The sequence below is a fragment of the Zingiber officinale genome, chromosome 2B (genome assembly GCF_018446385.1).
Source record: "Zingiber officinale cultivar Zhangliang chromosome 2B, Zo_v1.1, whole genome shotgun sequence".
Classification (NCBI taxonomy): domain Eukaryota; kingdom Viridiplantae; phylum Streptophyta; class Magnoliopsida; order Zingiberales; family Zingiberaceae; genus Zingiber; species Zingiber officinale.
The window spans coordinates 105951816-105968635 of NC_055989.1; the positions used below are offsets into that span (position 1 = coordinate 105951816).

Consider the following 16820-nt stretch of genomic DNA (forward strand, 5'->3'; position numbering starts at 1 on the left):
CAAATGACGAAGTTTACTGAGACTTACTCCACTGTAATTCTCTCTAAGGGCTACTCAGATAATATGAGCCAATGGTAATCACTCATACTCAAATACCAGGTCATCTACCATTGAACTAATCAATATTCCCTTAGCAGTGGGCATCAAGGTCACATTTGTACTGTGCTGTAGAACTATCAACAGGTTCTTCCATAAACTGATTTACAGTCTCTAGAACTTCTTTTTTTCTCAAAAACATATTGTATATGTCATATTTTGTAGTTATCCCCATATAATTTCTCTCTGTTATTAAGTTTAGCTATGATGTTCTTATTTGTCATGATCTAACATAAATAAACATATTATTTAGTAATTCAGTGTATTTCACATGTATATAACTTATGATTGATTCAATATTAATTTGAGTTGATTTACAAAATCAAGTGGCAAATATGTTTCCACTCATTATTTGTATAATCCAATCTAATCAATATTGATAAATACTATTATACATATCTTATCAAATGAAGTAATCATTAAGTGAATAAAATATGAAATAAACTCATCATTTAAATGAATTAATCATTCTTTTAAGATTATTAACACATAACATTCATTTTCTTGTTTATTAATGCATAACATAACATTTCATAAAATAGTACTGTTCATACATAACAATAATTTTTCCTACATAATTTTATTAAACTTAATAGGCTAATACTGTTTGTACATAATGACAGTAACAACAACAATAATAACACTCTAATAAGCTAGATAAGCTAACACTACTGCCACTAAGACAAACACTAGTGTAGTGGCCAACACCATCCCTTTCATCCTGGACTCAATTAGGGAAATCTCATGTAGACCAACTTTAGGATTCTCTATTTGATCCACATTCAGATCCTCCTCAAAATCTTCAGGATTCTCTTGATCCACATGGTGAAGTAATTTCACACACAACTGCATATATGAGATTCGCCCTTTAGAGAGTCTCCATAAATGGTGTGCTACTTGATTGAGGTGTATCGGTAGCGATCGGACTAAAACCCAGATCTTATAATTATCCAAGATTGGAAACTCTTCCCGCTCAAGCTTCTAGAATAGTCAATCAAGCTATCCAATATGTCCTCTGAGTCTGTAAATCGGGTCATACTTGTTGGTGCAGTTTACACTTAATGATCAAAGTTGAGTTTTGAAGAATGATAAGTGGATTAAAGTTAAATATGTTTGTGATCTAACCTTGTTACTGAATACGTAGGGTTGACTAACATGATGGGTCAAAAAGACCAAACACTAGGTATAAAGTTTGAATGTGGGATTTTAGAAGGAGGTCGGGATGTTTGATTCTCAATGGGTTGAAATCCGGATGTGCAATTCTGGCAGGAGGTCGGAATCTTCGATTCCCGATAGGTGAAGTTCAGATGTGTGATTCCGATAGGAAGACCTGGTGGGTCAAATTGGACGTTAGGGAAGTAACCTGACACTTGGTAAGTGGAGATAAGTCACTGAAGGAGAGTGACTCAGTGGAGACATGTCCCGATTAAGGGGACAGTAGGCGTCGGTCCAATTTAGGTCAATTTTAGAAACCTAAATTGAGACATTAACTAGTTTCTGGTCTTAGAAGGACATAAACTAATTATTACTACTTATTTTTATTGTGCTAACTTTATCTTGTAGGGTATATTTTATTTGTATTGGATTAATAAATTTTACAGGAAAAAAGAGCATAAAATACCTCGAGTGAACAGTACCCGAGGCACCTTTAAGCCGATGGAAGGCATCTTGAGTACTGTTCATGGAAAGTGTCTTCGGGAGCTTGGAAGGCTCCTTCAGTCAGATAATGTAGAAGACTTCGGCGATGATAAGAAGCTGAAATTGTGGGATAAACTTTTGGGGTTAAAGACACTATTGGTGCTATGGAAGGTGTCTTTTGTTGGTTGATACTCGAAATATCATACCGGTTCCCCTGTACAAAAATTTTGTACAAGTCCTGAACCATTCCTAACAACCTATTGTGTTCTTTAGAAATTAAATTTGGAATCGTAGACGGAACTTAACATCATTGATTCCAAATTCAACTTATCTGTTTTTAGTGGTTTAGTCTTGGATCGCAAATGATGCTTAACATTATTGATCCAAATCCACCCGTGTTACAAATTTAATTAAATATTAATTTCAGAGATCGACTTCCAGGTTAAACATGGTGAGGCACTATGCCTTCTTAGGTATGGGAGCATCGACCACTTCCTAGACAAAGCCTTTCAACAAAATTTAATATTTAATTTCCTTATAGTAACCCTAGGTTTAACCAAAAAGAACAATCGAATCACAAGTTCGAAAAATAAAAGAAACACAAAATCAAAAACATAAATTTGATTACCTAGATTCATTAGCCTATTGTGTTTGGTATTTCAAGGTATAAATAAAAGGATGAACTAGTTATGATGCAGAAACTAATATACCTTTTATAGCTTATAGACCTCATGATCTTTTGCCGTATTTCTCTTCTTATCTCGGACGTCGTGTGAGTGACGATCTACCGAGACAAGAATCCACCCAAGCCTCCTTCTTCTCCTTGCAAGTTTCGGCCACCAAGAATCTCCTAGAGATGAAGGTCTTCGGCCACCAACCAAGCTCCAAGGGATGCAAAGAAACAAAGTCTACTTTCTCTACTTCTTCTCCAAGCAAAATTCGGCCACCAATAGTCTCCTAGAGAGTTGATGTTGCCGGCCAAAGAAGAAGAAAAGGGGAAGAGGATGAGGGTCGGCCACACCAAGGAAGAAAAGAGAAATAATAGATGATAGGTTATAAGGTGAGGCACATCTACCCTCTCTTTTATATTCCTTGGTCTTGGCAAATAAGGAAAGTTTAATGAATAAAATTTCCTAATATTCCTTGCCAATGTTTAAGAAGGAAAATTTAATTAAAATTTTCCTTTTAAACCCTTAATAGCCGACCACCTCATTGTCCTCCAAACAAGGAAAGTTTTAAACACAAAATTAAAACTTCCTAATTTGTTTCCGAAAATTTTTAAAATAAAAATTTCTCTTTAAAAAATTCCCTTCATGGTTAGTCATAAAAGAAAACTTTTATAAATTAAAATCTCTCTATTAAAACATGTATGATTTACAAAAAGCAAAGTTTTCTCTAAAATTAAAATCTTCCTTTTAACTACAAATAAGGAAAGATATCAAATCTTTCTCTTAATCTTTTGTAGAAAACTATAAAAGGAAAGATTTATAATTTTAAAACTCTCTTTTAAAATCATGAGGATGGTTACAAAAAAGAAAATTTTTATCAAAAATTAAAATCTTCCTTTTAACTACAAATAAGGAAAGATATCAAACCTTTCTCTTAATCTTTTGTAGAAAGCTATAAAAGGAAATATTTAAATTTTAAACTCTCTTTTAAAACCATGGCTTCCACATAAGAAAGATTTTAAAAAATAAAATCCTTTTAATTTATTGTGGTCGGCCACCTAAGTTTGGGTTCAAGCTAGGGCCAGCCACACTTCAACCCATCCAAGTCATGTCTTGGCCGACCCTTGCTTGGGCTCCAAGCTTGGCTTGGTCGGCCACTTAAGGATGGGTAAGAAGGTGGGTATAAGACTTTATAATTAAGAGGCTACGACAAGAACCGAGAGGAGAATTGGTTTTGGTCTCTCGATAAACATGAGCTTCCCGTGTTGGCCCCGAACACCCAACTCGAGTTCATCAATAATAACTCATACCACTAAAGAGTTATTATTGAACTACCACACCAATCCCATATTACTATATGGGCTCCTTCTTATTATGAGTGTGTTAATCTCCCTGTGTTTAAGATATCGAATGTCCACTAATTAAATAAGTTACTTACAACTCACTTAATTAATATCTAACTCCAAGAGTAGTACCACTCAATCTTATTGTCATGTCGGACTTAAGTCCACCTGCAGGGTTTACATGACAATCCTTATGAGCTCCTCTTGGGGACATCATCAACCTAGATTCCTAGGACACAGTTTCATTCTATAATCAACAACACACCATATAAATAATATCATTTTCTAACTTATCGTGCATATTGATTTAACGAGCTAAATCGCACCCTTTGATAAATTAAAGAAACAAGTATTAAGTATATGTACTTGTTATTATATCATGATTAAGAGTACACACTTCCATAATAACAGAGGTATTATTCTTTTATATAGTCAGTATAAAAAGAAATTACCTCAAATGGTCCTGCTCAATACACTCAGAGTGTACTAGTGTAATTTTATAGTCAATATAAACTAATACCAAATTACACTACGACTATTCCAATGGTTTGTTCCTATCCATCTTAGTCGTGAGCTACTATTTATAATTTATAAGGAACTGATAACATGATCTTTTGTGTGTGACTCCACACACCATGTTATCTACAATATAAATTAACTGAATAACCACACTTAGCATATAAATGTAGACATTTGACCAATATGATTCTTTATTTCAAAATAAATGTTTACAAAAAGCTAGGCTTTTAGTATACACTCTAATAATCTCCCACTTATACTAAAAGACTATGCTGCCATATACCCTGTCATACATCTGATTCCCAACCCCTCAACATGCCCATCAAAAGCTCTTGTCTTAAGGGCCTTAGTGAAAGGATCTTCTGGCTATCATCTGATGCAATCTAGGCGGCAACAACTTCTCCTCGTTATACGATGTCTCGTATTGGGTGGTACTTGCGCTCTATGTGTTTATTTGCCTTATGGGCTCATGGTTCCTTAGAGTTTGCTACTGCACCAATCCTTTTGGGCAAACCAGGAATCACATCTAAATCCATCATGAAGTTACTGAGTCATTCAGCTTCTACGGCTGTCTCAAAGACTGTCACATACTCAGCTTCTATGGTGGAGTCCGAAAAAGCAGCTATGCTTAACACTCCTATTATTAGTTGGAGTCCAATCGAGCCGAGGAACTATTTTATTTCTTTTCGGATTTCAGTTTTTCATATTTTATTTGAATTGGTAAAGTTTACCTCTTCAAATAATTATTTCTCATTCTGTTTTAACTTGAAGTTGGTGCAACACCACTCGAGTCTTTGATATTTCTTTTTACCTCAAATTCTGCTAATCCAAGACCTAGTCTTGGGACATTTCTTTCTTTTTTTTTTTGCAAGATAATTCAAATGACCCAACTAGAAGAATACAACACCGCTCATCCTCCTCTCTTTAACGAAAATGATTTTCCGTATTAGAAGAAGAGAATGGAGGTCTACTTGAGGACGGGCATCAAGCAGTGGTTCACCATCCGATGAGGGTACAAGGTGCTTGTAGACGAAGCAATCTCAGTCGTCCCAATCAATTAGTTGATAAGGCTAGATATGCAGGAGAATTAATAAAAATATTTCGATCTGGTAGTTCTTTTATTTCTGACTATACTTACAGAGTGCTTGTTAAGAGATAGTCTCGTCCTCTAAGGGCGGTGCGATGGTTGAAGTATGAGATATTGCCACATGAGGTCTTGAAGTTAAAACTCGACGTGTCCAAGCATGCTCTCCCTCATGCCTTGGCCACTTGCACTAATGGCTAGTAACCACCCATGATTTACCTCCTCCGTATTAGCCTTGGGATGAATTAGCGGAAGCACAGAGACAAGTGAATCCCATGTTACCATATTGTTAAGACATAGTCTCATTTTCTTTAGGAATCTACATTAACTCCAATTGATGCAAAGTATCTATGCTTCCATTTCAAAAGTTAAATATTATATGGCATGATTAGGCTATTCAGTTTACTAAGCCTGATACTCAACTATTAAGCTTGATACCCAACTATGTTGAAGAGACTTCAAATCCGAGATCCCTCGTCTCCTCTCCCAATCGGGAGAGATGGTTGTTGTGGCAAGAAATTAGCCTTCTCCTCTACCAATCAAGAGAGGAAGGAGATGCAGTGGGCACTCGACTGGAATTTCTCCCAATCGGGAGAAGAAGAAGGCGGTTGCTCCAGCAATGAGTGGAGATGGCATCCCGGATCTAGATAACTGGTATCCCCACCCCTGTTGTGAGTTGATTGAGGGAAAAGAGAAGCAGGGTTCCTCTCCCAACTAGGAGAGGAATAGAGGATGGTGGAGCTTGACTTTGGATGATGGTTGTGACGAGGATGAGGAGGATACCGACCATTTGTGGATAGGCGAAGAGGAGAAAGGGGCACATTCATGAGGTCGCAATGAATATTTCGTGCATCCAGCAGGAGAGGAAAATAGGGATTTGATCTTGACCTTGCCTTTTTTTTTTTAATATTGTATGTGATTTTTAGAAGCGGTCTTAATCGCTCTTAAAGAAGGGGGCAAATTAACTGCTTCTAATGGTGACCAACAGAAGGATCCCTGGCGAAGGCTTGACTATGTAAGTTAGAATCCACCCATGTCAAGGTGGAGATTGTGCCAAGGCTGAAGTTGAGGTCTTGGAAGCCTCCAAGTCTGAGTTACAGGTGGCTCTGGGGCCCAAAGACGCCAATTGGAAAGTAATATGGTGGAGCTCCAAGAGTACCAAACTGGAGAAGGTGATCGTTGGGAGATCAAGAAGAAGGCCTTCCTGCGCTTGCAAGAATTCTACGACTTGCTCGGTACCTAACTAGTCAAGAAGGTCTAGTATGGTATGGAAGGAGAAGTGAGCAACTAGAAGTGGATCGAAGCCTTCCCGTTGATGCCACGTCAGATCACAGCAATCTCAGCCATCCAAAACCTACATCCAACGCAATAGTCGTTTCCTAATCGATTGACTGATCGATTGGGGAGGCTTGAATCGATCAGCCGATCGATTCAGCCTCCCTCGCGTCAACGCATGAGAAACATCCCCCAATCGATCGGTCGATCGATTGGAGGTGCCCAATTGATCGGTTGATCAATTAGAAATGCTTTTGTGCTCGCGATAATTGCTCACAATTGATCGGCGATCGATTGGGCCGCCATTTGTTGCAGCACTGTGCCCAATCAATCGGAGGATTGATTGGGCTTCAGTTCAATCGATCGACTGATCAATTGACCGCCCTTGACTTGCTTAACTCAAATCTAGGGTCCCCAATTCCAACACCCGGTCAATCGTGACCTGTTGGAACTCCTCATGCCTAGCATCTAGTCAACCTTGACCTGCCGGGACATCTTCGCCAAGTGTCCGATCAACCCTTTGACCCACTTGGACTTTCCTCCTCGTGTCAAGTGTCCGGTCAACCTTGACCCACTTGGACTTATCGTCTTGTGCCAAGTGTCCAGTCCCATGACCCACTTGGACTTCCATTAGATGTTCGGTCAACCTTGACCCATCTGGATTTCCTTGTACCAAGTATCCGGCCAATTCTTTGACCTACTTGGGCTTCCCAACACCAGGTGTCCAGTCAACCTTGACCCATCTAGATTTCCACGTGCATGGCTTCACTCGCCAGGTCTTTCCTTCTGCCTACCTTCACTCACTAGGACTTTCCATCTGTCTATCTTCACTCACCAAGACTTTCGCCTAGTTTCACTCACTAGGTTTTTCAGCTGGCTTCACTCACCAGGATTTTACCACTACCCGGCTTCACTCACCGGGACTTTCACTTGCCTAGCTTCACTCACTAGGTCTTTCACCTGGCTTCACTCACCAGGATTTTCCAACTGTCTAGCTTCACTCACTAGGTCTTTCACCTGGCTTCACTCACCAGGATTTTCCCTTGCCTAACATCCAGTTAGGACTTTCCCAGTCAAATATCCGGTCAACCTTGACCTACTTGACTCTTCTTCACATCAAACTGGTTAGTCCTTAACCAAAGGAGAATTGTATCAACAATCTTCCCAATCGGGCGATTGCATCTGCAATCTCCATGTATTGTCAAACATCGAAACTCAAACATCAAGACTCAAGCTTAGTCAACCTTGACCCAGGGGATATTGCACCAACATTGATAACATAATGACTAATAATTATTGTCAACCTAGGTTTTTCAGCTGGCTTCACTCACCAGGATTTTACCACTGCCCGGCTTCACTCACCGAGACTTTCACCTGCCTAGCTTCACTCACTAGGTTTTTCACCTGACTTCACTCACCAGGATTTTCCAACTGCCTAGCTTCACTCACTAGGTCTTTCACCTGGCTTCACTCACCAGGATTTTCCCTTGTCTAACATCCAGTTAGGACTTTCCCAGTCAAATATCCGGTCAACCTTGACCTACTTGACTCTTCTTCACATCAAACTGGTTAGTCCTTGACCAAAGGAGAATTGTATCAACAATCTTCCCAAACAGGCGATTGCATCTGTAATCTCTATGTATTGTCAAACATCGAAACCCAAACATCAAGACTCAAGCTTAGTCAACCTAGTCAACCTTGACCCAGGGGATATTGCACCAACATTGATAACATAATGACTCAACCTTTGCCGAGCGGACAGAGGTCATGCCGAGCGGACTGGCGGGCCGACCAAGTATCCGACCGACCGAACATCCTGCCAGGGGTCTCCCAAGCTGGACGAAAGACAGCCCGACCAGGGATCGGGTTTCCGATGCTCAGGTAAAAAGAGTCTCTGGGCCGAGCGGACATACCGCCCGGCCAAGCCACAGGACAATAAGGCGCAATCCCATCCGAGCACATGAGCAGGGCTTCCTCGCCCGGTCTGAGGTACCAGAGCATTCCCGAAAGCCAGGAGTGCCGAGCGGCTAGTCCGCTCGGCCCGGGAACAAATAAGAGCGCAAAGAGACAAAAAGGACAGCTGGTAACTTCATCCTCGAGACACCTGTCGCCAACAAACAGCATGGTCGGCGGCCAGAGCGAACAGCGTATCATACGGTGGAAGTTTCCACCGTCACATTAGGGATATGCTCGTACGATTGCTGAATGGCGTCAGGCATGCTTTTCTGACACAACCCTACTGAGGTATATTTAGGGAAGCGTGCACGCCTCGAGAAGCATGCCCGCGCCTCCCCGGGGTCCTATATAAGGACCCCCAGACTTCGAAGGAGGTATGCAATCTTGATCACTGTAGCCACAATAGCGTTACTTTGCTCTTCTTCTTCGCTGCTTGACTTGAGCGTCAGAAGGTCGTCGCGGGGAAACCCCTCCCGGCTCGGCTTCTTTGCAGGTTCGCCGGAGATCCACATCACCAGTCGAAGACAGCGGAGAGCGTCACGTCCCCAGTGTCCATCGACTCAGCGCTCGGACAGGATCATTCATCAATTAGTGCAAGTGAGGTAGCTACAAAGTTAGAGGCCGAATTTTCATTATGGTTTCAAATATATGTAAGTTATAGAATTTGTAAAATTTTTAGTGCATGTCTATTAAGATGTGTCCTAATTTATATTATAACTATTTTTATAGATGAAAGACCGTAAAATATCAAATGTGTAAGATAATAGGACAATGAATATTAAATCAGGGCCCCTCCATAAAATAAAGGCGTACTTACTATATTAATGGCCTTAAATTCCACATGGCACAACGAGATTCATAGAGATTAACCAATAATTCTGGTGTTTGCGTCAAAGGATCTATGGACAACAATAACACTAAGTTTGATTACTATGATAGACTTGACGAAATTATAGAGATTGAATATCCTACATTATCCATAAAAATGTGTGTATTGTTCAAATATTCATGGTATGATCTGACCCCAAGAATAGGTACTAGAATACATTTAAATTATAATTTAGTTGAGGTTAATGCAAATAAAAAGTTTAACAAGTTTGAACCTTTCATTTTCGGAGTACAAGCGAATCAAGTTTCTATCTTGAATATCATACAAAGAGAAGAAGATTTAATGAATGATTGTCTATTTGTCAAATCAAGTCTTGCTTAACCATAGAGATATTGATTACAATCACTACTCAAAACCATATGCATTTCAGAATGACGAAGTGGAGAGACATTCAGTTGATTCATAACTCCAATCTACTTCTCAATTACTTATAGATGTTAATGTCACTTACGAGAAGATAGATGATGAAGAGATGTCTAGCAGTGGAGATTTTGTTGAACTAACAGAGTTTAGCAATGAAGACTTAGAAACTGTTAATGTTGAATAGTCAAATATTAATGATGATTAAATATTAGCATTATTGTTCATCAAGTAAGTTATGTCTCCACATTATTTTATATTTATATTATCATGTCATTAAACTTTATCATGATGTGTTTTAATATAATTTTACAAACATTATTATAGCAGAGCAGGCAGTAGCATTACGTGGCTACAAGGTACTACGAGTTGTTGGGGACTCGTAAGTATTTTTTTATTAGTAATTCAAGTTCATATATCACTTTTTTAATAATATTTCCTATACCTTAATATTTTCTCTTGCAAGTTTACCCCTGATGCCCACCAAGTTGGAACATATATCACCAGCAAATTCAAATAATGAGTCTGCACTTCTGATACTATATAGAGGCATGTAGAGCAAGAGACGAAGTCGTTTTATTATAATGAATTTATCGTAACTATATTTAATATATTTTGTATTCTATAATATATTTATCCTTTAATATACTAAAGATTTGATTCAACTTATAATTGCAAAAAGGATATACATGGGAGGAAGGTTACAAGTAATAATTTAAAAATACTTGGAATAGTTATTGTTCCAAACTTTACAGAGACCTTTATTATATGAGAAAGAAGGATACCAGGTCAGCGTATGTGTCAGCTGAGATATGGAGTGCAAGGATGATCACCTGGGATGCAGAAAGATATCAAGCAAATGTTGAATAGGCTAGAGCAAATAGAAATACAGAGCTGAATGGCCTGAGCACCATAACGGCTCAGTATATATCAGGATCCAAATCTATTGTTGAGCATGTTATAGATCTAGTGAGTTTAATTTAAAGTTAAATAAGTAAATTTTATATATATTATTAAATTTGTATAATTTTATTCCAAATTATTTGTGTATATAGGAACATGAACTAGCCTGTCAACCTACTTGTATGGAGGTCTTTCTTAAGACCCATAAGAAAAAGGATGACACTTTTGTCGATACTATATTGAATGCCATGCACATAAGATTATTTACGTTATTATATTTAATCATTTCTATCTTGATTAACTTTAGTAATTATGATCAAATTGAATAATATTCATATTATATTTTTTTTTACACAGTATCAAATGATAGAAAGAGTAGCTTAGGCATCTCAGCTACTAGCAGAGGAGAGAGTCACAACCTCTATCCACTGAGGCACTAAATGAGATTTATTATGATATTGTCAATAGACAAACAAAAAACTCCACACTCTATGGCCTTGCCTCCCAGGCCAAAGTCGCATTTGATCTTTTGAAGACCCCTAGGGGTCGTGATGGTTCCTCTTCCTCTTCTTCTACTAAGGTACAATCTTTAAAATGGGAAAATTAAGAATTGTGCACTCAAATTACCTTAATGGATCAGAGGATGGATCAATGGATGGCTGCTGAGCAGATGAGTGCCACGGACGATCGAAGGTGGGCCAAGGAGAATCGAGGGTGAGTCGATGAGTATCAAAAGCAAGCTGAGGATTATGATGCTCTCATGGCTCATATGCAAGCATTCATAGCTAATTTTCCCTGCCACCGATTCCATTTCATTTTGATTAACAGGAGACTCAGGATCCATGAGATCTTGTTCATTAGCTTTTTCTAAGGTTTGTTCAACTAAAACTCAATTTTTTTATCATATATAAATCATGTAAAATATATTTATTCTATTTTGAAAACCTAATACGCTAATTTCTAAACATGGTATTATATGCTACAGGAGTCCAAGCCTATTGACATTGATGATCTTTATTTGCTCATTTCTTCTATCAAGGTAGTAAAATTGGTTATACATATATGTAATATTTTTATTTATACATAAATATGATATAAATCTATTGTATTTGACTTTCTGCAAGATTTTCTATTATTATTTTATATATGGATGTACTATTTGGATTATGGATATGGATGGGTAGTGTAATTTTTTTCTATTAGTTTGTTTGTAGAAATGTTTGGTTGTATGGATGTTAGTTTATTTGTGTTAGTGATATTATGGATTGTATGAAATATATTTGTTAAGATGTATGAAAATATGTTTGTATGTGTGGATTGTGAAATGTGATCGTATGGATGAATGTAAAATGTAATTGTGTGGATTGTGAAACACTTTAAATTATTTGTATGTATGAAATATTATCATTTGTGATGCTTCCTTTTATATATGAAAATTGTAAACAGGTTAGGGTTAGGGCTTAAATATAAATTGTTTGGTGATTTTTTTTTATACCAACGGAATGCCCTATTCCGTCGGTAAATATCGAAATGGATTATCGACGGAATCAAGTGATTTCGTCAGTAAATCCTATTATGGAATACCGACTGAATTATCGATTCTGTCAGTATTCCATAATAGGATTTACCAACGGAAACAGTGATTTCGTCTGTGGTATTTACAACGGAAGTTATTTTCGTCGAAAAATAATAACTACAAAAATTAATTTCGTTGAAATAACTGACAAAAGATAAAATTCTATCAGTAAACGACTCTTTTCTAACGAATTATCTTCTGATAAATTATTTTCCATCGGGATTTCGTCACTAATCGTCTACACCGACAAAATTTTCCATAGATAATCCTTTTTTTTTTGTAGTGAAGGCCAATGGCTCAGCAATACTCGTGGTCCATCCCCATGGGAGGGATGAGAAGGGGTACCACTCTGATTCGGTTTGTTGCCTATGAAGGAATAGGTCCTCCTCTCACTTCCCATCGGTGGTTCATCTCTAATCTAATTCTTGTATCCCATATTTGAGTCTGAGGACTGTAGGAAAATAATTCGGACATGGCATGACCACGTTTTATTTCTCCTTCCGCAAGTTTCTCGTTCATGATTTATTTATTTTTTCTGTGATATTAATCTTTCCTATTTTAGTGGTATGAGTCATCCTATTCTTATGGTTAAATCTTATCACTTGAGTTGTATTTAAAGGGGTCGAAGCTGTGAAACAAATCAGATCTCAGAACTAAAGTTTCTCCAGTTTCTATTTTCGGTTATTTGTGCATTGCTTTCCACCTGTGCAGTTTTTCTCCCCTTGCTTTGTGATTTTTTTTAGTGCTATGTGTGTTTTTTTTCCTTTTTCCTGCATCCTTTGCTATTCATCGATTCTGTGCCAACACTTGGTATCAGAGCGTTGATAGTATAAGACATCCAAGAATCTACGATTCCATAAAATGTCGAGCATCCCAGTAAAGGAGAACGGCGGAGTGTCATTTCCCTATCCGATGCTAAGTCCTCACAATTATACTGTGTGGGCAATAAAGACAGAGGCGATCCTTGATGCCCAGGGAGTCTGGGAGGCGGTGGAGCCAGCGGAAGGAGCCCAGGTGGATGCAAAGAAGGACAAAAAGGCACGTGCATACATCCTGCAGTGTGTCCCCGAAGACATCCTTCTCCAGATCGCAACAAAGAAGACGGCGAAGGAAGTCTGGGACAACCTCAAGACGAGGTACCTTGGTAGTGATCGGGTGAAGAAGGCACGTGTGCAAACATTGAAGAGCGAGTTTGACGCTCTCCGGATGAAAGAGACCGAAACGATTGATGAGTTTGCTGGCAAACTCAGCGCCCTAAGCAGCAAGTTCTCCACCCTTGGTGCCACGCTTGAAGATTCCTCGTTGGTAAAAAAATTGCTTGATTCTGTCCCTGATAAATTCTTTCCTATTGTTGCTGGTATTGAGCAATTCTACGACCTTGAGTCTATACCATTTGAGGAGGCTATAGGGCGACTGAAGGCGTACGAAGAACGAACGCTACGACTACGCAGCAACACCAACGGCACTGAAGGTGAGCTCCTATTAACTCATGCCGAATGGCAAATGCGACAGAAGGGGAGCAACGTGGACACTTCGTCAGGAGGAAAGGGGCGTGGGTCCAGCAGCCCTAGTCGTGGCAAATGGCGTGGACGTGGGCTAGGGCGCGGTTGTGGCCGTGGTACGCAACGCCAAGACAGTGCAGGAGGGACTTGTTGGAGTGTATACTGAAAGCCTAAGCTTTGTAAACATTCATTATGAATAAAGAATCACATTTGGTCTAATTATCTACATTTGTTTGTAGTTGTTCATTTAATTTATATTGTAGATAACATAGTATGTGGTGTCACATACAGAAGATGATGTTATCAGTACCTTATAAATTATAAACAGTAGCTCACGACCAGAATGGAAAGGAACAAACCATTAGAAAGTCGTAGTGTAATTAGGTATTAGTTTATCTTGACTATATAATTACACTAGTACACTCAGAGTGTATTGAGTAGGACCATTTGAGGTCGTTCCTTTTATACTGACTTTATAAAGGAATAAAGACCTCAGTTATTATGGAAGTGTGTGCTCTTAATCCTAATATAATAACAAGCACATATGTTTGATATTTATTTCTTTAATTTATCAATGGGTGAGATTTAGTTCGATGAATCAATAAACCCGATAAATTGGGAAATGGTATCACTCATAGTGTGTGTTGTTGATTATAGAAGGAAACCGTGTCCTAGTGATACTAGGTTGATAATGTCCTCAAGAGGAGCTCATAAAGATTGTCATGTTAAACCTTGCAGGTGGACTTAGTCCACATGATAATAAGGTTGAGTGGTACTACTCTTGGACTTAGATATTAATTAAATGAGTTGTCGGTAACTCACTTAATTAGTGGGCATTCGATATCTTAAACACAGGAGACTAACACACTCATAATAAGAAGGAGCCCAAAATGTAATTTGGGATTGGTGCGGTAGTTCAATGATAGTTCTCTAGTGGAATGAATTATCATTGATAAAATTAAGTTGTGTGTTAGGCGAACATGGGATGCTTAATTTTATCGGGAGACCAAAATCAATTCCTCCTCTCGGTCCCTATCGTAGCCTCTTATTTATAGAGTACTATACCCACATATACCCACCTTCTATACCCACCTAAAGGGGCCGGCCAAGCTAGCTTGGGAACCAAGCTAGGGCCGGCCTAAGCTTGGGTTTAAGGTGGCCGGAGCTTGAACCCAAGCTAGTAGGGCCGGCCATAATTAATTAAAAAGAAAATTTAATTTTAATGTTTATTATTATGTGGAAGATTTAATTTAAAAGAGAATTAAAATTAAAATATCTCTCTTGTAAAAGATTTACAAAAGATTAAAGAAAGAGATTAGATCTCTTTCCTTATTTGTAGATTGGAAAGATGTTTTATTTTCTCTTTAAAATTATTCACATGTTAATAAAATTAAAATTATAGATATTTCCTTTTATTAACCATGAAGAGATTTTAAAGAGAAATTTTATTTTTTAAAATTTCCGGAAACAAATAAGGAAAGTTTTAATTGTTGATTGAAACTTGTCCAATTTGCTTCCTATTGTTTTGGCCGGCCATCATTGTTTAATTGGGGAAATATTATTTTATTTTTCTCAATTAAATCATGTCAAGGAAATTAAGGAAAATTTATTGTAATTAAATTTCCTAATTTACCTAGGCCAAGGAATATAAAAGAAGGGGTGAGGGTGCCTTCACAAGACACAACATCTATTATTCCTCTCCCTCTCTTGTTCCTTGGTGTGGCCGGCCATCCTCTCCCTCTCTTCCTCTTGTGGTGGCCGAACCTCTCTCCCTTCCTTGGAGCTCTTGTGGTGGCCGGATACTACTTGGAGAAGAAGAAGAAGAAGGAGAGAAAGCTAGTATCTCTTGGAGCTTGGTTAGTATTTTGATTTTTCTCCTTGGTGAAGCTTTTCTTTTGTGGCCGAACCTTGCTTGGAGGAGAAGAAGGTGGTTGGTGGTTTCTCATCTCGGTAGATCGTTGCCCACACAACGTCCGAGGTTAGAAGAGGAATACGGTAGAAGATCAAGAGGTTTTTCTATAAGGTATAACTAGTAATTTCTATTTCCGCATCATGCTAGTTATTTATGGAAATAATACCAAATACAAGAGGCTTACGTTCTAGAATTTCGAATATGTTTTTTCGAAGTTGTGTTCTTTTGTTTTTTTCTTTTCCTTGTGATTTGATTGTTCTCTTTGGTTAACCTAAAGTTATTTTAGGAAATTAAATATTAGCTTTCTATTAAAGGTTTTGTCTAGTCGGTGGTGGTTGCTCCCATATCCAAGAAGGCCATGTGCCTCGCCACGTCAGTACTGGGAACCTTTTATAGAAATTAATATTTAATGGAATTAATAACTTAAGGAGACTTGGGTCGAACGTGTTAAGTTCCGCAGGAGATCCAAGTCAAAACCTAAAAGAACAAATAGATTAAGTTTTGGATCAAACGTGTTAAGTTCCGCAGGCGATCCAAAATTTAATTTAAAAGAACACATGGTAGCTAGAAAAAGGTTCAGACCTTTGTACAAAATTTTTGTACAGTGGAACCTATAGGTTTTCCGAGTAGCAACCAACAGGACTAGCGGCAACAACAGTGGCACTCGAGACAAGAGACATATAAAATGTTTCAATTGCGAAAAAATGGGGCATTATGCGTCCGAATGCTACAACAAGCGGCGTGATGATGAGGCTCACCTCACTTGTGCCACCGATGAAGAGCCGGCACTGATGATGACCGTGTCCCACGAGGAGTCTGACACTAGGCATGAGCGGCAGGATACCATTCTGCTCAGTGAAGATAGGTTGCTACCGGAGATGTACCACGGCGTTAAGAAAGAAGATAAAGACGTCTGGTACCTTGACAACGGTGCCAGCAACCACATGACTGGCCATCACGAGAAGTTTCAAGAACTAGATGAAACCATCACCGGGAGGGTGAGATTTGGTGATGGATCAACCATTGAGATCATGGGCAAGGGGACGGTTGTGTTCGAATGCAAGAATGACGATCGGAAGGCTCTCCATGAGGTATACTA

At 38.5% G+C, this 16820-nt stretch overlaps 1 protein-coding gene across 1 annotated transcript; it reads left to right on the top strand.

The window, feature by feature from the left end:
- The first annotated feature begins 13168 nt into the window (after positions 1-13168).
- Positions 13169-13878, top strand: LOC122048530. The gene is made up of 2 exons (XM_042610086.1): positions 13169-13778; positions 13820-13878. Exons 1-2 carry the CDS (start codon positions 13169-13171, stop codon positions 13876-13878), a joined length of 669 nt encoding a protein of 222 aa, XP_042466020.1.
- Positions 13879-16820: the final 2942 nt, after the last annotated feature.